At 45.2% G+C, this 24,921-nt stretch overlaps 1 protein-coding gene across 3 annotated transcripts in view; it reads right to left on the bottom strand.

Annotated features, from left to right (window-relative positions):
- Nucleotides 1-24,921, bottom strand: part of TTC3 (tetratricopeptide repeat domain 3) — a 280,528-nt gene that overhangs the window by 16,358 nt on the left and 239,249 nt on the right. For all 3 annotated transcript variants that reach the window (XM_033948613.1, XM_033948616.1, XM_033948614.1), the window contains exons 40-42: nucleotides 23,626-23,729; nucleotides 6,199-6,292; nucleotides 4,939-5,040 (exon numbers count right to left, since the gene is read on the bottom strand). In XM_033948613.1, coding sequence (XP_033804504.1) covers nucleotides 4,939-5,040; nucleotides 6,199-6,292; nucleotides 23,626-23,729 — 300 coding nt within the window. The remainder of the gene's footprint in view (nucleotides 1-4,938; nucleotides 5,041-6,198; nucleotides 6,293-23,625; nucleotides 23,730-24,921) is intronic.

Below are 24,921 nucleotides of genomic sequence, written 5' to 3'. Positions count from 1 at the left end.
ACCAGTCAAGTGATAAGATTATAGAATGTTGGCACTATGTGCCTAGTCTCGCTTTTCCTGAGCTTGGGGGCCGTGTCTGAAGGGCCTTCAAAGCATGCATAGATGGTCCATGTGATGACATCGTGAGCATGCATGTGATGTCATTTCATCGACTTCTGCGCATGCTCGGAGACCCTCCAGACAGAGCCCCGATCTCAGGGAAAATGAGACAATGTTCATGTGGGGTGGGGCAGGGTTGTGGGTGTGCTACTGAAAAACATTTGCTCTGTTGGTGTGCCAGAGCAAAAAAAAAAAAAAAGGTTCGTGGGACACTGCATTAACACTAGGCTTCTCCTAGTGTTCTATAATATAATCTGCCTTAATCGTAAAACTAATGATCCTACCACAACTGGACTACTTTAATTCCATCTACATGGGAATCAACACTGCTCTAACTCACAAACTGCAACTCATCCAAAACACTGCCGTAAGACTTATCTTCAACCTGAGAAAATACGACTCAGTCACAACCTTCATCAAACAAATGCACTGGCTACCCATCCCATCACAAACAACATTCAAAATATCTTGCATCATTCACCGCATACTTTATGGAAACTCTGCAGCCCCACTCATCCAACTCTTCTCAATAGCATGGTCTACTTCCCGCAGAAACCTCAACCAGATGCTACAAAATCTCCCATCCACTAAAGATCTTCACTATAAACGTGTTTTCCACTCCATGCTTACCTTTCTTTGAGTCAAAACTTGGAATGGCCTTACAGAAAAGACCAGAACTGAACCTTGCCACATCATCTTCTGAAGAAAACAGAAAACCTATCTGTTTGATACTTAATCTCCTTTACCCTCTCTTCTCTCCCTTTCCCTTCATCCTCTCTCCCCTTCCTCTCACCTATCCACCTCCTTTCTCTCCCTCCTCTTACCTCTCCCTTCTTACCTTGAGCCTGTATAGGTATGAGCGAGGCACAAATAGAAGATTAGATTAGATAAAATGAACATTTAGTACGCTGCATCATGGTGCTAACTTTTGGCAACTTTTATGGAATTGCTAATTGACTAGCTAAAAATGTACAAACGCCAATTGTATGTCCATGATCTCAGTATGTGAAGCACTGTGCTCTGATCTTTATCATACAGCAAGCACTTCCCCGTTGCAGCAACAAGCCAGCTACAGTACAGCATTGACCTGCCCCATCAAAACCACCCAGAAGCACAGGAGGAGCAGTCGCCCAATGGTTAGAGCTCATGGGCTAAGATCCAGGACTCAAATCCCATTTTCTCCAAGTCAGTATCATTGTTTGCCTCTGGTACCCACTTGCGCTTAAGCACTTTGAGGCAGGGGACTTGACACATCTGAATTCTACAGTTGTTATAAGCTGCCTTGAGAATACAAAAGACACAAAGAACAGCAGAAAGACTACATGGCCTATTCAGTCTGTCCATTCAAACCAAGAACCTAGTTTCTAATCACCCCTTCTTCCCAAGAGATCTTCTAAGCTTATCTTATGTTTCAGGTTCTAGTACTGTTCTCTTACCCCCAACTGGGGGGGGGGGGCACTGCTCCACTTACACTACCCTTTCTGAAAACAACATTATTTGTAAAAACTATTTTAGAATTGTTAACCTGCTATTTCATCAAGTATCACTAAAAACATGCAGCTTCTGTCTGTTCTTCTCCTTTTTACCAAAATGGCAAGCAGATAATTCACACTTTTTTCAAAGATTAGGAGAGATACGAGACCAATGCACAGCAGAAATGCACAGACCCCCTGAAGGAGTGACAGGGTTAACACAATTTAAGTTGTGAAACAAGAGAGAAGGGAAAATAAGAAACGAATGCATGCAGACTCTCTTGGAAAGTCAGGAGAAATGTCACCGTGACCAGAGCATGACTCAGAAGACAGATCACAGGTTTACATTTTCTGTGGTGAAGCCGTCCTTCAGCATTCACAGCTCTTATTCTTCTTTGTCTCTCTGTTTTGCAGCTCAAACGGTGTTAACCCTGTCATTGCTGTAGGGATCTGTGCCCAGGCTACCATACCTTACCATGGTGTTAATGCTTTTGAAAAGTTCAAGTGAGCCCCTGTAATTATTTAAGAAACTGCTGCCAAACCTGTCGGGGAGTTAAGACTAATCTGTTCCTGTATTATTTATGTACTGCATTTGATTATTTGCTATTTCAGCAATCAAAGCGGGGTGCCAATGAAAGAGAAAACCATCAACCTCCCATCATCATAAATCACTACTCCCAAGAGCCTTTCTCTGTGCAAACACCTTTGCAGTTGGGAGCTGATTTGAGATGCATTTTTAAGGTTACAGAACACCACTTATCACCCAGTTGGCATGTATGGATGCACTGCAATAGACTCACACTTAAGTGCCAGTACTCTATAATCTTGTCACACAACTGGAATGTACATTTAGGCTTTTTTAGTTTGTAAAGTTAGATACAGTAGACTCTCTGTTAACCGGAACTCAAACAACCAGAAAAAAACAAAAAGAAATAAATAAAAAAGAAAACAAAATAAATATCTGGCAGAAATTTAAGTGTAAACTTGGCACACCACACCTGAGTGCGCCAATGCTTTGCCTACCACATGTAACAGGCACTTTGCCTGGAACAGTTTATGGTATGGCACAGTATGCAGTATAGTATTAGTTAGGCCTATTTTTAATAATTAACTCTCAAGCAATCAGAAACTACATTTATCCAGCATCTATCAATCCCCATGGGTGCCAGTTAACTGAGAGTCTACTGAGTTAGAGGTTAACAGGTCACCTAGATTGAGAGGCCAAGATATTTTGGGAGAGTACAAAGACTGCTTAAAAAAAAATGTAATGGTCCTCATGCTTCCAAATCTCCAACAATACTAGTACTTGATTCCACAAATAGGGACCATCAATAGTAAAAGCCTACCCCCAAGACATCTGCAAACTTAATTTAGAAAAGGGGTTCCCTACCCAGTCTTCAGGATACACCTAGCAGTTAGGGGTTTCAGGATACCCACAATGAACATAAGAACTGCCACTGCTGGGTCAGACAAGCGGTCCATCGTACCCAGTAGCCCGCTCAAAGACCAGTGCCCTGAAACTAGCCTTACCTGCGTATGTTCTGGTTCAGCAGGAACTTGTCTAACTTTGTCTTGAATCCCTGAAGGGTGTTTTCCCCTATAACAGCCTCCAGAAGAGCGTTCCAGTTTTCTACTACTCTCTGGGTAAAAAGAACTTCCTTACGTTTGTACAGAATCTATCCCCTTTTAACTTTAGAGAGTGCCCTCTCATTCTCTCTACCTTAGAGAGAGAAAACAACCTGTCTTTATCTATTAAGTCTATTCCCATCATTATCTTGAATGTTTCGACCATGTCCCCTCTTAGTCTCCTCTTCCCAAGAGAGAAGAGGCCCAGTTTCTCTAATCTCTCACTGTACGACAACTCCTCCAGCCCCTTAACCATTTTAGTCGCTCTTCTCTGGACCCTTTGGAGTAGTACTGTATCCTTCTTCATGTACAGCAACCAGTGCAGGACGCAGTATTCCAGGTGAGGGCATACCATGGCCCGGTACAGCGGCATGATAACCTTCTCCGATCTATTCACGATACCTTTCTTAATCATTCCTAGAATTCTGTTCGCCCTTTTTGCCGCCGCCATGCATTGCGCGGACAGTTTCATTGATTTGTCAACCAGTACTCTCAAGTCTCTTTCCTGGGGGGTCTCTCCGAGTACTGCACCAGACATCCTGTAATTGTGTACAAGATTTTTGTTACCAACATGCATCACCTTACACTTGTCCATGTTAAACTTCATTTGCCATGTCGCGGCCCATTTCTCGAGTGCGTTTATGTCCTGTTGCAGGTCTTCGCAATCCTTCTGCGTCTTCACTACTCTGAATAACTTCGTATCATTTGCAAATTTAATCACCTCACTCGTCTTACCAATTTCCAGGTCGTTTATAAATATGTTGAAGAGCATGGGTCCAAGCACTGAACCCTGTGGCATTCCACTTGTGACGCTTTTCCAGTCCGAGTATTGTCCATTTACCCCCACTCTCTGTTTTCTATCTGCCAGCCAGTTTTTAATCCACATGAGTATTTCACCCTCGATTCCATGACTCGCAATTTTTCAAAGTAGTCGTTCATGCGGAACCTTGTCGAACGCCTTCTGAAAATCCAGATATACAATGTCAACTGGGTCACTCTTGTCTACCTGCCTGTTTACTCCCTCAAAGAAGTGCAGCAAGTTTGTCAAGCAAAATCTTCCCTTTGCTGAAGCCGTGCTGGCTGGTCCTCATCAGACTGTGTCCGTCAAGGTGATCAATGATGCGGTCCTTTATCAGTGCCTCTACCATCTTTCCTGATTCCGAGGTCAGACTCACCGGTCTGTAGTTTCCCAGATCTCCCCTCGAATAAGCATGAAATAAATTTACATACCATGCATGCAAATCTAACTTATACACATTGATTATGGGTATCCTGAAAACCCAACTAGTTAGGTGTGTCCAAAGGACTGGCTTGAGAACCCCCATCTTAGAAGTTTATGCCAATGGGAGGCTGCTGGTCCTCAGCTCTGTCTTCCTCCACTGTACTCTAACCATGTCCCATTTTATTCCTATTCTAGGAGCAGGGTATTAGCTGAGAAGTGACACATCAACTCTTATCCGGTGCTGCCAAAATTATAGGATTATTTTTGTTCTTAGATCATACTAGGTACCGGGTAAATTTCTTAAGAGCAAAAAGCTAATGGCCACAACAAGAACACATTCCACAAATGCAGGAATAATGCTTTGAAGCTACAGTGATGATTTTTTGTTTACAGATTAGTACATATGGCTTGCACATGCTTACCATCCTGGAAAGCTATACATCATGCCACAATCCTAAAGTTACTGTTAACTTGCAAGCAGCTTAAGACGACCCTAGTGAGAAAGTTGAAGATACTTACCGGAATATTGGGAGGGGGCTGGAAAGTGGCAACTTTCACTGGGGAGAGAGTGCTCAGCGACACCCCCTTATCAACACGGTTAATTTGCTCTTCAAATTCAAACTACAAGAAAACATAGAGCAAGAGATTCAGGAGAAGGTCTCACTCAGCTCTCTCTCATGTATATTAGAAACTATCTAGAGGCAAGTTGCAATGTTTAGGTAGGATTACTTACCTTTACAAGGTTCTCCATCGCTTTTGCTGCTTAGTTAAATATTTACAAATGGACAAACTTAAAATCTGACCTCTCTTGATATTAGGATAAATTTTTATGCCAACCCCTCAATTACCAAAAAAAAAAAAAAAAAAGTTTTTACCTAACAATTCCAGTGGGAAGGTAGGGAAGATGAACTCCGAGGACTTTCTTAGAGATCAGACTCCAAACGTGACACTTGAGGTTAATTCCCTCCAGCCCACCCCAAGGCGGAGCTTTTTTGGCTCTTCAACGAACCGGAAACAGGGCATTGCTTTGGTAGGATTTTTCTGTTCTTTCTTTTCTCTTCCAGGTGTAAGTACTTCTGCAACCACAGTATGGCTGGGAAACATTGTCATCAAAGCTGCCGCTCAGGTTACAGCATCTTAGCTTGTCTTGCCACTAAGTGGACTAAAATCCACCCTATGGCGGCAACATTTCTAGGGGCAGAATAGTGCAATAGAACTATATCTCATCTTCCTTTACTGCCCCCAACCTCTTCCAATCCATTCTAATGGAAGTCAGTGTTTGCATGGGGACTTTTGAGCAGAGGCCTATCCTCCTTGATGCATTTCCTGGTGGGAGGGATACAGTAGATCTTGAGCATGTGCCTCTACTGAATGGTCCCTCGCTGGCACCGAGCACCTTTTGAGGAGATGGAAAGAAGTAGAGAAGGGGTATGCTGGTCACTGGGCAGGGGTAAAGGAGACGAGACAATGGATGGGGGAGATACCTGTTGAAGAAAGGGAGATACAGAACTTGGGGAGAAAGAGGGAGATAGGGCCTTGAGCTGCCCCTGCGGGTGGGGTATATGTCTAAAGGTTTGGCTAGGCCACCCTTGGGTTGGGCCCTGCCCCAGCAGGTTGAAACAATCTCAAACACAAAGGAATTAACTAATATCTTAAAATATCCATAATAAAATCAAAATAAGATAGACTTGATGGGATTTCTCTTTTTTTTTTTTTTTTTTTTAGCAGCATCTGAGAAGTGGCAACAGATGGGAAAGGGAATTTGGAGTGGAGACTTACCTTGGTTTTATTAATTTCCTGTTGGATTTTCAAAAGATACAGGTCCAAAGAGGAAATCTGTGACTTCAGCTGAGCTGATGCTGAAACAGGGCCACTGAAAAATAAGAAAGAAAGAAAAAGACCCCTAAATAATTTGCTACTTGTTTTCTTTATGAGTTGAAAAGGCTGCAAAAACAAGATACTAAACAGAGTTGAGTATATGGAAGAGATCTCATGCAATCCCTAGTAAATTAGGTAAATGCCGTATGTGGCTAAGAGAAGACAGATGGCGTGGAGTAGCTACTTAATTATTACAACAGCAGGATGAGAACCAGGGAAGCCAGGATTCAGATCCCACCGATGCACCCTTTGGCCTTGGGCAAATCACTTAACCTTCTATTGTTTCAGGTGCAAAGCAGATTGTAAGCTACAATGGGCAGGGAAATACCAACTGCGCTTGAATGTAACTTCCATTGAGCTTCTGTTTAGCAAGGCCACAAATTTTATCCAAAATCCAAATCCCGATCTCAACCTGCAACAGTAAATATCCGCAAGTACACTCACAGATCCGCATATTGTTTCTCAAAAATGCTTAACCTTCTTCTAAAGCAGGGGTGCCCAAATGGTCGATCGCGATCAACCAGTAGATCGCAGAGGCAACGCGAGTCGATCGCGTTGCCTTTGCGATCTTGTTCTTCCTGCTTCCCTGAGCCAGGCCAGGTGTGTACAAGCGCCAGACCCACAAGCCTTCACCTCCGACGTCAATTCTGATGTCGGAGGAAGCTCTGGGCCAGCCAATTGCTGCCTGGCTGGCCTGGAACTTCCTCTCTGACGTCAGAATTGACGTCATGGTGAAGGCTTGTGGGTCTGGCGCTTGTACGCGCCAGGTCTGGCTTAGGGAAGCAGGGAGAAATCGGCATGGTGGCTTTGGGGGGGGGGGGCGCAGGGAGAGAGAAAGAATCGGGGAAGTGGAGAAATCGGCACGATGGCTTGGGGGGGAGAAAGAAAGAGAAAGAATGACAGAAATAAAGAGAGGGCAAGGGGAGAGAGAAAGACAGAAATAATGTGTCCGTTTTGAGAATTTATATCTGCTGTCTATATTTTGCACTATGGTCCCCTTTTACTAAACCGCAATAGTGGTTTTTAGCGCAGGGAGCCTATAAGTGTCGGAAGCAGTGCAGGGCATTCAGCGCAGCTCCCTGCACTAAAAACTGCTATTGCAGTTTAGTAAAAGGGGAGGGGTTATATTTGTTTATTTTTGTATAGTTGTTACTGGGTGACATTGCATATTTTAAAGTCATCTGCCTTGACCTTTGAAAAAAACCCCAAATACAAATGATAATTTAACATTTTAAAATTTTATTATTGGTAGATCATTTTGACTTGAAGAAGAAAAGACATTTTAATTTAATCATGAAATTGTAAAGTACGTAATTATAGGGCAGACTGTATGGACCATTTGGGTCTATATTTGCTGCCATTTATTATGGAAAAAGCTTTATATTGCTGTTATTAATTTTGGCGGGGGATTATTGTGTGCATGTTTCCTATCCTATTCATGGTTTGCATGTTAATGAAGAGAAGTAAATTAAATAAAATTAAACAAACCTAACCTTTGCACAATTATCCCCAGAAAGGTCCAGCTATGCACAAAATGACAGCTGAACTAAGTGTCAGTTAAAAAAACACAACAACCCAAAAACCGGTTTGGCCGTCAGTAAAATTCTAGTGGACTTTCGGAGTGTGTGCCCTGGAAACCTAGTCACATGCTTGCATAAGTTCAGGACTCTAGCCTAGAATGCAAAGCCACACAGGAGAAAGGGAAGAATTGCACCAGTTAGCACGCCTCCCCTTCACTGTCGTACCAGTGGCAAAGTAAGCTCCTACTTGCTGTGCAGGAGCTCACTTCTGTGGCCAGTCGAAGAGGTATTGAGTGAGGATCTGCTAAGGGGAAGAAAAACTCCATTTTGGAATATCTTACCTGCTGGCATTCAAACTTGGGAAAAGGTAAACTTCGGCTTAAGCGGAGGCTGTGCTGAGGGAAGACAGCTGAACTCAAATTACGAGATCCTGCAAGATCAATACTGTGACTCCACCTGCCCTTGAACTGAAGAACCGGTATGGAGCCCTGGAAGTGGAAGAGATGAGAGCATCCCAGGGAGAGGAAGGACCAAAGCTTGAAATCCGCAAAATTGCTGATCAATGACCACTAGGAGGTATAAGGTAGTGATGGTTGGCAACTTCCTTCGGGTGGGTACAGAGGCATCCATCTTCAGACGAGACATGATGCCCCATGAGGTATGTTTTCTGCCTGATGCCAAAATCTGAGATGTTACAGAGAGCTTGCCAAGACTCATCAAGCCTAATGACTATTATCCAGTGCTGCTTATCCATGCTGGCACTAATGATACTGCTAGGTTCCCCTCCAAACGTATCAAAAGTGAATTTATAGTTCTGGGAAAGAAGGTGAAGAAGTCAGGTGCACAGGTGGTATTTCTCATCTATCCACCCTGTTGAGGGTAAAGGCCAGGACTGAGAAGCTCGCATCCATTTTTTTGCATCTGTATTTACCAAAGAGGATATATACAGCATACCAGAAGCCGACAGGCTATACGCAGGAAACGAAGACAGGAAACTGACAGGGTTGACGGTCAGTCTAGAAGGGGTATGCAGGTAGATTGATAGGCTTAAAAACAATAAACCCCTGGGACCGGATGGCATCCATCCAAGGGTAATCAAGGAACTGAAAGGGGCTATAGCTGAACTGCTTTAACTAATAGCCAATCTGTCGATCAAATCAGGAAAGATTCCGGAAGATTGGAAAGTGGCGAATGTTACGCCGATCTTCAAGAAAGGTTTGAGGGGAGATCCGGGAAAGCACAGCTACTTACCGAACAGGTGTTATCCAAGGACAGCAGGCAGATATTCTTAACTGATGGGTGACGGCACCGACGGAGCCCCGGTACGGACAATTTTAGAGTGATTGCACTCTAAGAACTTAGAAAGTTCTAGCTAGGCCGCACCGCGCATGCGCGAGTGCCTTCCCGCCCGACGGAGGCGCGCGGTCCCCAGTTAGGATAAGCCAGCTAAGAAGCCAACCCGGGGAGGTGGGTGGGAGGATGAGGAGGCCGAAGAGGATGCACTCATCTCAATAGGGGCGGAGCGTTTACGGGGGCGCCTCGAGGTCGGCAGGACTGGACTCTCTGCCACAGCGACTGGAGGACGCTCCAAGGAGGAGGGCTTCTTAGCCGGCTTACCTGAGGGGTGCGACGCCAGAGTGGTATTGCGTGGCGTCGAAGAAGTGGGTGCCGGTTGAGAAGCCGCCGACGTCGGTGTCGATGCTGAAGGATCAGCCATTGCGGCACCAAACAAAAGTTTCTGTTGAAGCTGCCTGTTTTTTAAGGTACGCTTCTTAAGAGTAGCACAACGGGTGCAGGTGGAAGCCCTATGATCCGGACCCAAGCACTGCAGACACCAATTGTGCGGGGTCGGTCAACGAGATGGGGCGCGCACACCATTGGCACTTCTTGAATCCTGGCTGAGGGGGCATGAAGGTAAACACTGCCTCTGCCAAATCGAAAGCGGAGGCTTCGATGGTGGCAACAGGCCCCGCCGGGGCGAACCCGAAAAAAGAAAGAAATTAAGGTGTTTTTTTTAGAAACAAAGAAAAAGAAGGAAGATAAGCTTCCAACAAGCAAAAAATACGCGAGCGGAAAGGCAAGAAAAAAGTTTTCAACGGCTGTTGAAAAAAACGCGTCTTCTTAGCTCCGCGAAAACTAAGAAACTGGGGACCGCGCGCCTCCGTCGGGCAGGAAGGCACTCGCGCATGCGCGGTGCGGCCTAGCTAGAACTTTCTAAGTTCTTAGAGTGCAATCACTCTAAAATTGTCCGTACCGGGGCTCCATCGGTGCCGAAAACCCATCAGTTAAGAATATGCTGCCTGCTTGTCCTGGGATAAACTACAGACCGGTGAGTCTGACTTTGGTACCGGGAAAGAGAGTAGAGGTGGTGATAAAGGACTGCATCATTGATCACCTTGATGGACACAATCTGATGAGGACCAGCCAGCAGGGCTTCAGCAAAGAAAAATCTTGCTTGATGAACTTGCTGCATTTCTTCGAGAGAGTAAACAGGCAGATAGACAAGGGTGACCCGGTTGACATTGTATATCTGGATTTTTAGGTGTTCGACAAGGTTCCGCAAGAACGACTACTTTGAAAAATTGTGAGCTATGGAATCGAGGGTGAAATACTCATGTGGATTAAAAACTGGCTGGGCGGATAGGAAACAGAGAATGGGGGTAAATGGACAATACTTGGACTGGAAAAGCGTCACGAGTGGAGTGCCACAGGGTTCAGTGCTTGGACTCGTGCTCTTGAACATATTTATAAATGACCTGGAAATTGGTACGACGAGTGAGGTGATTAAATTTTCAGACGATACGAAGTTATTCAGAGTAGTGAAGACGCAGGATTGCGAAGACCTGCAATGTGACATAAACACTCTCGAGAAATGGGCTGCGACATGGCAAATTAGTTTTAACGTGGATAACTGTAAGGTGATGCATGTCAGTAACAAAATCTTATACATGAATACAGGATGTCCGGTGCAGTACTTGGAGACATCCCCCAGGAAAGAGACTTGGGAGTACTGGTCGACAAATCAATGAAGCCGTCTGCATAATGTGTGGCGGTGACAAAAACAGCAAACAGAATGCTAGGAATGATTAAGAAGGGGATCACGAACAGATCGGAGAAGGTTATCATGCTGCTGTACTGGGCCATGGTACACCCTCACCTGGAATACTGCGTACAGCACTGGTCGCCGTACATAAAGAAAGACACAATACTACTCGAAAGGGTCCAGAGAAGAGCAACTAAAATGGTTAAGGGGCTGGAGGAGTTACCGTACAGTGAGAGATTAGAGAAACTGGGCCTCTTCTCCCTTGAAAAGAGGAGATTGAGAGGGGACATGATCGAAACATTCAAGATAATGAAGGGAACAGACTTAGTAGATAAAGACAGGTTGTTCACCCTCTCCAAGGTAGGGAGAACGAGAGGGCACTCTCTAAAGTTGAAAGGGGATAGATTCCGTACAAACATAAGGAAGTTCTTCTTCACCCAGAGAGTGGTAGAAAACTGGAGTCTGTTATAGGGGAAAACACCCTCCAGGGATTCAAGACAAAGTTAGATAAGTTCCTGCTGAACCTGAACGTACGCAGGTAAGGCTAGTCTCAGTTAGGACCTAATTATTGGAGTCTCTGTTGATCCTATTCATTGCTTAAACTCACTTGTCCTCTGTCTTAGGCTCTGAGAAATTGAATTAAAAAAAAAAAAAAGTTCTTAATTTTCTATTACACTTTTATCAATACTTCGTTTGTATTTTCCTTTTATGTATCCTTTACTATACTTATTGTAGTTCTCCCTACTTCCCTTATGTATTGGTACGTCATGTCCATCTGTGTTGGTTATAGTTAATAATTAAGACCCTGTTTTAATTGTAAATTGCTTAGAATTAATGATATTGCGATCTATCAAAAACTTTAATAAAACTTGGTCTTTGACCTAAGGGTCGCCGCGTGAGCAGACTGCTGGGCACGATGGACCTCTGGTCTGACCCAGCAGTGGCAATTATTATGTTCTTATGAAAATGTAGATGGTGTTGCTGAGAGCGTTTTGGCTTCCTGGACCATGGGATGATTTTCCAAGGGCTGTTGAGCAGTTAATGTTGTGCATATATCAAAGAAGGGAAGACTGGCTAACTTACTGAAGAGGGCTTTAACTAGAATCACCTTTAGTTCAGCTAGCTCCTCAAGAACACAATCCTCTGAAAATCAATCAAGATCTACCACACCTGTCTTCTGTAATCCTGCTCCCAGTACTTCAGCTGTGAGCACGGAGCATAAATATTTGTTAAGCAATTCAGCCTTTTCTTTATCAGCTTCTACATATTTCTTCCCTTTACCTTTAGGTCTTACAATGCCAATTTTGCACTTCTTCCTATCACCAATATACCTAAAAAATGTCTTATCTCCCCATTTTACTGTCAATTTTTTTTTTCTATTTGCATCTTTGCTTTCCTGACTATTTGACCATCCTCTCAACTTTTCCAGATATTTTTGCCTGTCTCCCTCTTTCGTAGTTTATGAAAGCTAATCTTTTTTTTTTCCTTACCTTCTCAGCTACTACTTTTGAGAACCACCTTTTCCTCTTTTACTTACATTCCTTACAAAATGGTTTATTGCCCTTACAATAGTTCCTTTCAGTTTTGCCCCCTGCTTTCCTACTTCTTCCAAATGTTCTCATCCAGGCAACAATTCATAGTATTTTTTTAGTTTAGAACATTTAAATTTGAATGAGCCTTCTCTTCATCTATCTTAGTATTAAACCACACCATGCAGTGATCACTGGATGCCAGATGATCACCCACTATAACCTTTCTATTGCAGGCCCTGTCTTATGGAATGCAATATCGGAAGTTTTGCGATTTTGTGGAGATGTGTTGAAGTTCAGAAAATTGCTGAAAACACTTTTCTTTGTTCAAGCCTTCTATTAATATACGAAGGTCATATTTACTCTGTGAGATGGAACTCTTTCTTTTAAATTTTTGTTTATTGTTTTTATTTTGTTTTATATTATTGAGAGATAAGGAGAAATTAGGTTCTTATCTGCTAATTTTCTTTCTTTTAAACCTTCCAGACTGGTACAGCTTCAGTTTACTGATGCTATTCCACCTGCTGGTCATGATGGGATATAACCCATCAGTAAGCTGAAGTTGTATCGATCTGGCAAGGTTGATAAAGAAGTTATGTATTTTGATATTGTGTATGTTTATTGCGAGTTGCTTAGGCATTAAGCGGATTAAAAATATTTTAAAATAAATAAATACATGACATAAATGCACGAGGCAAGTCTCTCATTTGAAAGGAAGCTCCAGAATGAGAGGGCATAGGATGAAGTTAAGAGGGGACAGATTCAGAACCAATGCTAGGAAGTTCTTCTTTACCTAGAGGGTGGTGGACACCTGGAATGCGCTTCCAGAGGGTGTGATAGGACAGAGTACGGTATTGGGGTTCAAGAAGGGATTAGACAATTTCCTGATGGAAAAGGGGATAGAAGGGTATAGATAGAGGGTTACTATACAGGTCCTGGACCTGATGGGCCGCCACGTGAGTGGACTGCTGGGCATGATGGACCTCTGGTCTGACCCAGCAGAGGCACTGCTTATGTTCTTATGTTAAGAGGTGATAGGCTAGGAATAATCTAAGGAATTTTTTTTTTTAACAGAAAAGATGATAGATGTGTGGAATAGTCTCCCGGTAGAGGTGATGGAGACGAAGAATGTCTGAATTCAAGAAAACATGGGACAGGTACATGGGATCTCTTAGGGAAAGGATGAGATAGTGGATGCTGTAGGCCATTTGGCCTTTATCTGCCATCATGTTTCTAGTTCTTCCACCACCAATAACACACTGGTTCCTCCTTGAAAGGCCAGCTGGCTGTACCAAAGCAGTGGATACATTAGAAGGATCTTCACTGCACACTTCCTCTGCTATCTAGCCCTGCCTCAATCCCGGTTAAGGTGGTGCCTAAAACGGCATCATGTGCTAATGAAGTATGTGTTTCAGCTTCAAACAAACAGAAGACAAACTGAAGCCAAAAGATGGAGCATCTCTAGAGCAGCATCAACTTCAGTTAATACACAAGCTACTTTCACCAATTTCCAATTGGCTCCTATTTCCAGGAGTTACAAAACACAAATTACAGGTACAGACTCAGGGCTAGATTAACTAACATGCATGAATACCTGTTATTACACTTAAATCGCATTAATGCACATTAAACATATAATTTAAAACACGCCCTTTATTTGCAATGGGGTCTATTTATTAATAACTCATTAACAGCAGTAATGCATATTAAATGCAAATTAAAACACATTAGTAAACCTAGTCCTTGGGCTGTAAGTCACCTGGGGATAGAGCAATACTACAATACCTGACTAACTTGCTTTGTGCTATCATTGAAAAAGCAGGAGCCTATTTTGAACGCTTATTCCTGGAATTTGAAAGCATCAGACTTCTGGTTTGACTTCTGTTATATGCGGCCAAACTTACTCTGGCATCGGCATGGAAGTGTCTGGAAGTCCTTTTGCTATCCAAATGGAGATTTAGACTATATTGTGTTTATAGAATGGAGAAATTAACAGCCATTAGATGTAAAAATTTAACTAATTGGGAAAAAAGGAGAAATTAGGTTCTTATCTACCCTACCCTGTCTATTGTCGTATTTTTGCGTGCACATTTTCATTTTTCGGTCAGTTTCTAGTATTTTTCTAGGGCCGGGGGGGATTAAGAATAGCAGCTGTGGTTTAGCTGGCGAGCTGTGGGGACCTTTGCTATTTGCATTTATTCCTTTGCATTTTCCAACAGCATTTCTGTTTTATTTGTTGATACTCCTGTTCGGAGTTCTGTTTGTTTTCTATATATAGTTCTTAGTTCTGCTTGGCTATTCGGCAGACTGAGGTAATTAGGGAGGGGTCACATGATATGTACAGTTCCAAAGTTCTGTCTCAGTCTCCATCTGCTGGTCATGATGAGATATATACCCGCGTGTAAGATTAATCCTATGCTGGTCTGGAGAGTTGCTAAAGAATATGGGATTCTTTTCGCAATTTAAATTTTATGGGTGATTGAGGTTTGCACTTAAGCTTTTTTTGCTTTACACTCTCATGCATTCTATGCTTGACTGGTAACATTGTTTGAAAAGTACTGTCATCTCTTTCCCATTCCCCCTTTTTTTAACCATTTTCTACATTTATTCTTTAATATCCTTAAGTTTTTACTACAATTTTTTTTAAACAATAGGAGTTTCTTATATTGTGGAAAACATGGTATGTTTTGTTTGGTGCATTGTTAAATTGTACTTGGTATCTCATAAGAACATAAGAATTGCCATACTGGGACAGACCGAAGGTACATCAAGACCAGAATCCTGTTTCCAACAGTGGCCAACCCAGGTCCCAAGTACCTAGCTAGATCATAAGTAATAAAAGATTTTATGCAGCTTATCCTGCGAATAAGCAGACGATTTCCCCAAGCTATCTCAATAATTGCCTATGGACTTCAAGTTTCTTTATTTTTGATATAACGTCTATAAAAAGGAGAAATTAGGTTCTTACCTGCTAATTTACTTTCTTTTAGCTTCTCCAGACCAGTAGAGGTTAACTTTACGATTGGGTATATATCTAATCATGACCAGCAGGTGGAGACTGAAAACAAAACTTTGGGACAGTATATCCTAGCCCCTCCTCTCTATTTCCCTCAGTCTGCCGAATAGCCAAGCAGAACCAAGAACTGGAAAACAACAGAGAGAAAAAACAATACTCCGAAAGGAGTAACAAATAACATACCCAAAAATGCTGTTGGAAAATGCAGAGGAGAAATTCCCGAAGGAAGAAGGTCCCCACAGCTCGCCAGCTAAGCCAGCCGAGCCACAGCCGCTGTTCTTCAATTCTCCCCGGCCCTAGAAAAATACTAGAACCCGCAGCAAAAACCAAAAACTGCCCGCGCAACAGCCCCAACAACAACAACAACAGACAGGGTGGGGACCTCTACTGGTCTGGAGAAGCTAAAAGAAAGTAAATTAGCAGGTAAGAACCTAATTTCTCCTTCTTTAGCACTCTCCAGACCAGTAGAGGTTAACTTTACGATTGGGACGTACCAAAGCAGTCCCTCTCACGGGCGGGACCCCCGAAGGGCCGATACCAGAACACGCTCACCGAACACCGCGTCCCGACGCGCCTGAACATCTACCCGATAATGCCGAACAAATGAATGCAAGGAGGACCAAACCGCAGCCTTACAAATATCCACCGGAGGCACGAGCGACGACTCAGCCCAAGAAGCCGCCTGACCCCTAGTGGAATGAGCCTTGAGAAACTCCGGAACCGGCTTCTTACTCAGAAGATAAGCGGAAGCAATCATCTCCTTGATCCAACGCGCAATAGTAGCCTTAGAAGCGCCAGCCCCCCGACGAGGACCCGCCAGAAGCACAAAGAGATGATCGGAGCTCCGAAAATCCCGGGTCCGCTGCACATAAGCATGGAGGACCCGACCGACATCCAACATGCGCAGCTGTCGTTGCTCAGAAGAACCCTCCCGACTACCCAAGACCGGGAGGACCACCGATTGATTGACATGAAAAGGAGAAACTACCTTCGGCAGAAAGGAAGGAACAGGCCGCAAAACAACCCGCTCCTTCGAAAACTCCAGGAAGGGAGCCCTACAAGAGAAAGCCTGTAGCTCAGACACCCGTCTAGCGGAAGTAATGGCCACCAAAAAGACCGACTTCAGCGTAAGGTCCTTCAACGAACAGCCATCCAACGGCTCGAAAGGAGGGCGCACTAGAACAGAGAGAACCAGATTGAGATCCCAAGAGGGAATCGAGGGCCTTATGGGAGGCCTGATCAACTTGGCCGCCCTAAGAAAGCGAATCACATCAGGAATGGCTGACAAACGCTGACCTGTCACCAGCCCCCGAAAAGCCGACAGGGCCGCCAGATGAACCCGAAGAGAAGACCAGGCCAGGCCCCTATCCAGGCCATCCTGCAAAAACTCTAGAATGTTAGGCAGAGAAGCGCGAAAGGAGACCACTCCCCGCGCTCGGCACCATTCCTCAAAAAGACGCCAAACCCGTACATAAGCCCGAGAGGTAGAAAGCCTCCGGGACCCCAAAAGTGTAGAGATCACCTTGTCGGAATATCCCTTCTTACTCAGGCGGCCCCTTTCAAGAGCCAAGCCGTAAGACAAAAGGGAGACGGGTCGAACATGGGAATGGGACCCTGCGTCAGAAGATCGCACTCGAGAGGCAGAGGAAGAGGATCCGCCACCAGATGCCTCACCAGATCCGCATACCACGGACGACGAGGCCAATCCGGAGCCACCAAGACCACCAGCCCCGGATGGCGAACAATGCGAAGCAGTACTCTGCCTACTAATGGCCACGGAGGGAACACATACAACAGCCCCTCCGTTGGCCACGGTTGGACCAGAGCATCCAGACCCTCGGCCAGACCGTCCCTGCGACGACTGAAGAAGCGGGGTACTTTGGCGTTGCCACTTGTAGCCATCAGATCCATCAGGGGCTGCCCCCAAGCACGCACTAGCAACTGAAACGCCTCGGCGCCGAGACACCACTCTCCCGGATCCAAGAAGTGACGACTGAGGAAGTCCGCCTGAACGTTTTCTACCCCGGCAATGTGAGAGGCCGAGAGGTCCAGAAGATGCGACTCCGCCCAAACCATGAGCCGAGCCGCCTCCTGCGCCACCAGAGTGCTCTTGGTGCCCCCCTGACGATTGACATAAGCCACCGCCGTGGCATTGTCCGACAGGACTCTGACCGACTTGCCCAACAAAAGGGAGTGGAAAGCCAACAGCGCTAGCCGGACCGCCCTGGTCTCCAACACGTTGATCGACCAGGAGGCCTCCTCCGTGGACCAGGTTCCCTGAGCTGAGTGACCCAGACACTGGGCCCCCCAACCCAGGAGACTCGCATCCGTAAGGAGCACCGTCCACTGCGGAAGATCCAGACCCACCCCCTGAACTAGGTGAGGGGTCCGGAGCCACCAACGCAGACTGCAGCGCGCCAAGCCTCGCAGGGGAACCGGAACATCCATCCCGTGCCTCTGGGGAGACCACCTCCGGAGCAGAGCATACTGGAGAGGACGCATGTGGGCCCGCGCCCACCTCACCACGTCCAGGGATGCCGCCATCGACCCCAGGACCTGGAGGAAATCTCGCGCCCGAGGACACCGGGACGCCAAAAGCAGGCGAATCTGAGACTGCAATTTGCTCACCCGGGCCTCTGGGAGGAAGACCTTCCCCAAGGAGGTGTCGAACAGCACCCCGAGGTACTCCAGACGCTGAGCCGGAACCAACCGACTCTTGGAAAGGTTGACCACCCAGCCCAGCGACCGGAGAAACTCCACCACCCGAGCCGTAACCCGGGAGCTTTCCTGCAACGACTTGGCCCGAATTAACCAGTCGTCCAGGTAGGGGTGTACCAGGATGCCCTCCGACCGCAAGGCTGCCGCGACGACCACCATCACCTTGGTGAACGTCCGGGGAGCCGTGGCCAGCCCAAAGGGAAGCGCACAGAACTGATAGTGCCGACCCAAGATCGCAAAGCGCAGGAAACGCTGATGAGAGGTCCGAATAGGAACATGCAAGTAGGCCTCCGTCAGATCGAGAGAAGTGAGAAACTCCCCCGGCTGAACCGCCAGAATGACCGACCGCAGCGTTTCCATACGGAAAGAGGGAACCTTGAGAGCCCTGTTGACCCCTTTCAAATCGAGGATGGGCCGAAAAGTCCCCTCCTTCTTGGGCACCACAAAGTAAATGGAGTACCTGCCCGTGCCCCACTCCGGGGGGGGCACTGGAACTACTGCCCTGAGATCTAGCAAGCGCTGAAGGGTCTGGCGAAACGCCAGCGTCTTCCCAGGAGTCTGACACGGAGAAGCGAGGAAAAAAATCCGGCAGAGAGCGGGCGAACTCCAGGGCATAACCGTCCCGCACCACCTCCAGGACCCACTGATCGGACGTGATCTCGGCCCATTTGGGAAAAAAGTCGCGCAGCCGGGCCCCCACCGGAACCAAGGGGGGCGCCGGCAAGGCGTCATTGTGCAGGACGGGAAGCGGGGGAACCGGCGGAGGGATTCCCTGCCCCCCGACGGGCCCCCCGAAAGGGCTGCATGCGCTGGAAGAACCTACCCCGGGAAAACCCCGGAGACTGGAAAGAAGCAGCCCCACGCCCAGGGCGATACTTGCGAAATTCCCGCAAACGCCCCCGGGCCGCACCACCCCGAGACACCGGGCGGGCACGGTCCTCCGGCAAACGGGGAACTTTCGAGTCCGACAGAGTCTGAATCAACTTATCCAAGTCCTCTCCAAATAAAAACGACCCCCGAAAGGGAAATTTAGTAAGCTTAGCTTTGGACGCAGCATCCGCCGCCCAAGCGCGCAGCCACAACACACGCCTTGCGGCCACGCCAAAAGCCATGGACTTAGCCGAGATCCGCACCAAGTCATACAGAGCATCCGAGAGGAATGAGGCAGCCATCTCAATCTTCGCTACCTCCTGATCCACCAGAGACCAGTCGTCAGACTCTCGATCCAAGACCCGCTCCGCCCACCGAAACACGGCGCGAGCGACCAGTCCCCCACAAATAGCCGCCTGGACCCCAAAGGCAGAGACTTGGAAATTTTGCTTAAGGATGGTCTCCAATTTGCGCTCCTCAGAGTCCCGCAAGGCAGAACCGCCCTCAACAGGCACGGTATGCCGCTTGGAAATAGCCGAGACCACCGCATCCACGACTGGCGAAGCTAACGTAGCCCGATCCCCTTCAGGAATGGGATACAGGCGAGCCATGCTGCGCGCCAGCCGAAACGGCGTCTCCGGCGTTTTCCACTGCTCAAGAATAATATCCCGAATATCCTGATGCATAGGAAAAGAGCGGGAAACGGAACGGATCCCTCGTAACAGAGGGTCCCCCACACGCGGAGTCTCCGGCGGCGCGTCCTCAAAACGCAAAGCCGAAGAAACCTGTTGAATAAGGTCAGGCAGCTCATCTCTCTGAAAAAGGCGCACCACGGACGCCTCGTCACTGGAGAACGGGAAACCCGACAACCCGCCGCCAGCTTCCGTCCCCTCCAGAGGGTCCTGGAATTCCTCAGAAGGGTCCAGGTCCTCCTCCAGACCGACACGTTCCTCCGACCACAAATCCTCGTCCCACGACACCCGCGGACGCTTGGACAAGAGAGGCGGCGGAGGGGACGTCACGTCAGACGAGAGAGGCAAAGCCGCAGGGAGCGCGGAGGAAACCCCACCCCCCGAGACCCCCTGGGCGCAACCGGGACCCCCAGCCGCCTGAAAATAGGCTTTGCATAATGAAAAGAAAAAATCAGGGGAAAAACCCCCCGAGGGTCCCAAGGGACTCCCTGCCACAGCAGGGGACCCAGCAGAAACCTGCCCCTGCTTAGCCAAAACAGGGGGAAGGTCACCTGAGGTGGAAGACAAAATGGAGGGGCCAGACAGAGAAGATGGCGTCTTTCCCGCCAAAACAGCTCCCTCCATAGCCTGCAGCGGCTGAGAGACCTGAAAAGTCTCAGCCGCTAAAACAGGCAAGCCGGCATCAGCTGTCAAAATATCAGCTGAGAGGGAATCCTCTAAAACCCGACCGTCGGCGGCTCGGGGAATCCCTCCGTGGGCGGACGGAGAAGACCGGGCTTCTCCACCGTTCCCTGCCGACTCGCGAGGCACCATCGGCGGGGAGCTCTGGGCGCCTGCAGCCGCTGCCGACGGAGCTCCTCCACCGCACCGGCCTGAACACCGCTTGCACAGGCCGGCCGCGAGTGCCTCGCGTCTGGAGCACAATGAGCACTTTTTCCCTTTAGAAGTGCTCATTGCTCCATACGCGACCTAGCTGTAAAAAAGTGCCGGTTAGTTGAAAAAATACAGTAAAATACAGTTTTCTTAAAGGGATACAACCCTCCAGACCAGCACTACCTCAGGATTTTTTTTTTTTTTTTTTTTTTTTACAGAACAGACTCCACAGGCTCTCGAAGCAATATGCCTTGCTTGATTTAGGGGGCAAGGCTTACTGCTGAGGCTCCTCTAAAAAAATATGGGGAGGTGGAGGAAGTGGGGGGAGGGACCCCGCTCGTGACCCGCCGGGTTTGACACCCCCGAGGTCGGACGAACCCCCAAACAGAGTCCGTCCAAGCTCCGTCCGGCTAAAAAACAGGGACAATAAACCTCTAAACAAATTCCAACAGCCCTACCAAGGGAGATGGGTACAGATCACTCAACACCTGCTGGAGACTGAAAGAAGACTGAGGGAAATAGAGAGGAGGGGCTAGGATATACTGTCCCAAAGTTTTGTTTTCAGTCTCCACCTGCTGGTCATGATTAGATATATACCCAATCGTAAAGTTAACCTCTACTGGTCTGGAGAGTGCTAAAGAATACATGTTTAGACGGTCTACATTATAAAAAATTATGGAAAACAATTACAATAAATAAATAAAAACAATAATTTATCAAATATTAAAAAAATATTGGACAAATTCAAATTAACGTACATGAAACGGAAGGAAAGTAAGGGAGGGAGAAGTTGTTTAAAATACATCGAAGTAAAATTAATAAAAAAGCATGGTAAATGAGGCGTGGTAAAAACATTAGGAAGGGGGATCACTTCAGAAGAAGTGTTAGCTGTTTCAAAGCTACATATGAATCAGGGAATTAAAAGGTGGAGGCTGATGCTAAAGAGCAAAAGCATCTTTAAAGAGGAAGGTTTTAAGTTTGGTTTTTAATTTTCCGAGGGAGTTCTCCAATCGAATGTCTAGTGGGAGGGCATTCCACAAAGAGGGGGCGGTAACTGAGAAGATGGATTTGCGAGTAGTGTCGTGAAATAATTCCCGTATTGACGGTATAGAGTAAATTTTGATTATTTGATTGGAGGACCCTTGATGATGAGTATGGGATCAAAAGTTTGTCTATGAACGCCGGTTGATTATAGTTTTTTGTTTTGAAAGTGAGGAGGAGTATTTTATAGGAAAGACGATGAGAAACGGGTAGCCAATGTGCTTTACGGAAGAGAGGGCTGACATAGTCAAATTTTTTTGCATGATAGATTAATTTAACAGCAGTGTTTTGCAATAATTGTAAACGTCGGATCTCTTTCTGTGTTATGCCTTGAAAGAGGGCATTACAATAATCAATGGTTGAAATTACTAGGGAGTGAATGAAGATATTAATGGAGGAGTGATCAAGAAAAGAGGAAATAGAATGGAGCCTAAGCTTATGAAAACATTTCTGCATAACTGCACTAACTTGTTGATGAAAGGTAAGATCCCTGCCTAGAATGACTCCAAGGAGTTTAACTTTGTTATCCATTTGAATTGGGGAGGAGTTAATACTGATGGGTAGACATAAATGGTCATCTGGGGAAAGTGAGAAAAAAACACTAGTAGTTTTAAGAATGTTCAGTGATAATTGATTATGCTGAAGGCAAAGGCTGATTTTGTTGAGTTTTTGATTAATTTCTGTTATTTCGTCAGGGGATGTAGGATTTATGGGATGAAGTAATTGGATATCATTGGCATAAGTGAATACAGTGAAGCCTATAGATTGGGCCGGGTGGGTAGTGGAGCTAGGAATATGTTAAAAAGAAGGGGAGAAAGAATTGAGCCTTGGGGGACTCCATAGTTTTGGTAGATAGTGGACGAGATGGAGTCATTGAAACTGACTTCATAGTTTCGGTCTTGAAAGTAGGAAGAGAACCATTGCAAAACTGTATCTGAGATATTAAAAGATTCTAGTCTTGTTAGAAGTAGGGAATGATCAATTGTGTCGAAAGCAGAGGTAAGATCTAAGGAGATTAGAACGGAGGATTTACGGTGATCTTTTAGGAATTTATCTAAATCTTTTCTAAACCCCGCTAAGCTAACTGATTTCACCACATTCTCCAGCAACTAATTCCAGAGTTTAATTACATTTTGACATTGTATGCAGTTCTTCTTTGGTATGTTTTATAAAAACTTATTGTTAAATATAAAAAAAAGAAAAGGCAAGATCCTAATTGAAAGAAATAACACTATGTTCTCTCTCTGTTCATGTTATGTAATTTTACTTAAGAAACACCTCCTTTAAGGAATACATTTTAGAAATATATATATATATATATTTTTTTTTTTCCAATTCTTTATTCATTTTTTTAAAAGTCAACACAAAGTGCCACAGATTAACAAACAATTGGTATAAAAGACAGCACTTACAACTATCAAATAATAAGATAAATACATACCACACACCCTGGATGTGTATGACACTCTTTCAGAAATCAAAGGATAATACTAATGATCAATTCTTACAAAATTTCGCTAATGGACCCCAAATCTCTTTGAATTTATTATAGTGTCCCAATTGTATCAAATTCATTCGCTCAAACTTATAAAACTGACACAAGGGTTCCCACCAAAAATTATGATTTATTCTATCCCAATTTTTCTAGTTTTTCGTAATTAGCTGTATAGCAACTCCTGTCATGAAAAGAAGTAACCTATTCTTATTTGTGTTGATTGGACTCTTGGGTATTAAGAGAGTTCCAAATAACACTATGTCATATAACAGTGACACTGAAACTTCTAATATCGTATTGATTTTACCCCATATGGATCTCCAAAACTTAAGTATCAAGGGGCAATATTTTTAATGAAAAGCAAAACAAGAATTTCCTAAGATACATCACAAAAGTATGATGAGATTTATTGGCTATATCACTCACCTGCATTGTCTCCAAAGTAACAACATCCCTAAAGCCTGAACATATAAACTTGTGAAGTTCAACCCACTGATCTCTGAAACAAGCGATCACCACCTCAAACCATACCTGGTGGCTTTACTCTGCAGCAGCCCAAGATTACTTTTCCCTTCAGACGCTATATTATGCAACTTGAGGAGTTCATACTCCTTTTTGTGATGCAGTAGAGACACCTGTGGGTAAAACAGAAGAGTAGCTTGTAAAACTAAAACAAATGGAATATTCTGGACTCTTGTCTTTTTGCCCATAGACAGCAGACAGCCAAAATTAGCTTCAGTGCTTTCCACAAACACTTTACCTACAGCCACTTCTGGAATATGAGCAACGCCTCCTAGGATTCTATTATTAACAATTTTATTGATGTATATATATATCAAACAATATTATCACAAAGAATTGCAATTTTCAACCAGTTCCCCAATATCAAAGATTTAACAAGACTGTGTTTCTCTATCATTATGGGCTCATACTGTGGTACATACCAAGCCTCACCTACAAAGAGAATCAACCTTAATGACAAGACTTCTACTACCAATTAACTTTTTGAAGCTGAAAGGGACAACCCTCAACTAAAGATATGCAGTATATTACCTGCGTTGTTAACACAGGGATACTGTGTAAGCCCTTATCTACAGAACGAGTGACCTTAAATGCTCATGCTGTAATTATTATAAACATGGATGTGATCTTGGCACACGGCTGGCAGAAAATCAGCCATTTTAGAACTATGGTATAAATGCCTTAGAGCAGGAGTGTCAAAGTCCCTCCTCGAGGGCCGCATTCCAGTCAGGTTTTCAGGATTTCCCCAATGAATATGCATGAGATTATTTGCATGCACTGCTTTCATTGTATGCTAATAGATCTCATGCATATTCATTGTGGAAATCCCGAAAACCCAACTGGATAGAGGCCCTCGAGGAGGGACTTTGACACCCCTGCCTTAGAGTGTGGGAAAGACCTACTTAAAGGTGCAGTACGGCCATTTTTGCCATAGTAAAAGGACCCCTTAAATTCTTATTGAAAACTTTTTTTTTTTTTTAAACGATTACTTTTGAGGGTTGCATTCAGAGGTTTACCATTTACAACTTTTTTTGTATGTTTTCTTATATGAATAGATTAGATACTTTGCTATATGGATTTACTCTATTTTACATACATTTTTATTATTGTATACCACTATGATCTGTGTACACTAAGGGCTCCTTTTACTAAACAGCAGTAGAGGTTTCTACCGCAGCATGGCGAGGTAAATGCTTCAAAGTTCTGCATATTAACCTACTCTGATAAGGCTTCTCAGGTAGCAAAAATTATACGTAAGCATTGGCTTGTATTATCCATGCACGAGATTTTTAAGGAAGGTCCTTG

The sequence above is a fragment of the Geotrypetes seraphini genome, chromosome 6, assembly GCF_902459505.1.
Source record: "Geotrypetes seraphini chromosome 6, aGeoSer1.1, whole genome shotgun sequence".
Classification (NCBI taxonomy): domain Eukaryota; kingdom Metazoa; phylum Chordata; class Amphibia; order Gymnophiona; family Dermophiidae; genus Geotrypetes; species Geotrypetes seraphini.
This window is presented reverse-complemented; position numbering and strand designations above follow the sequence as displayed.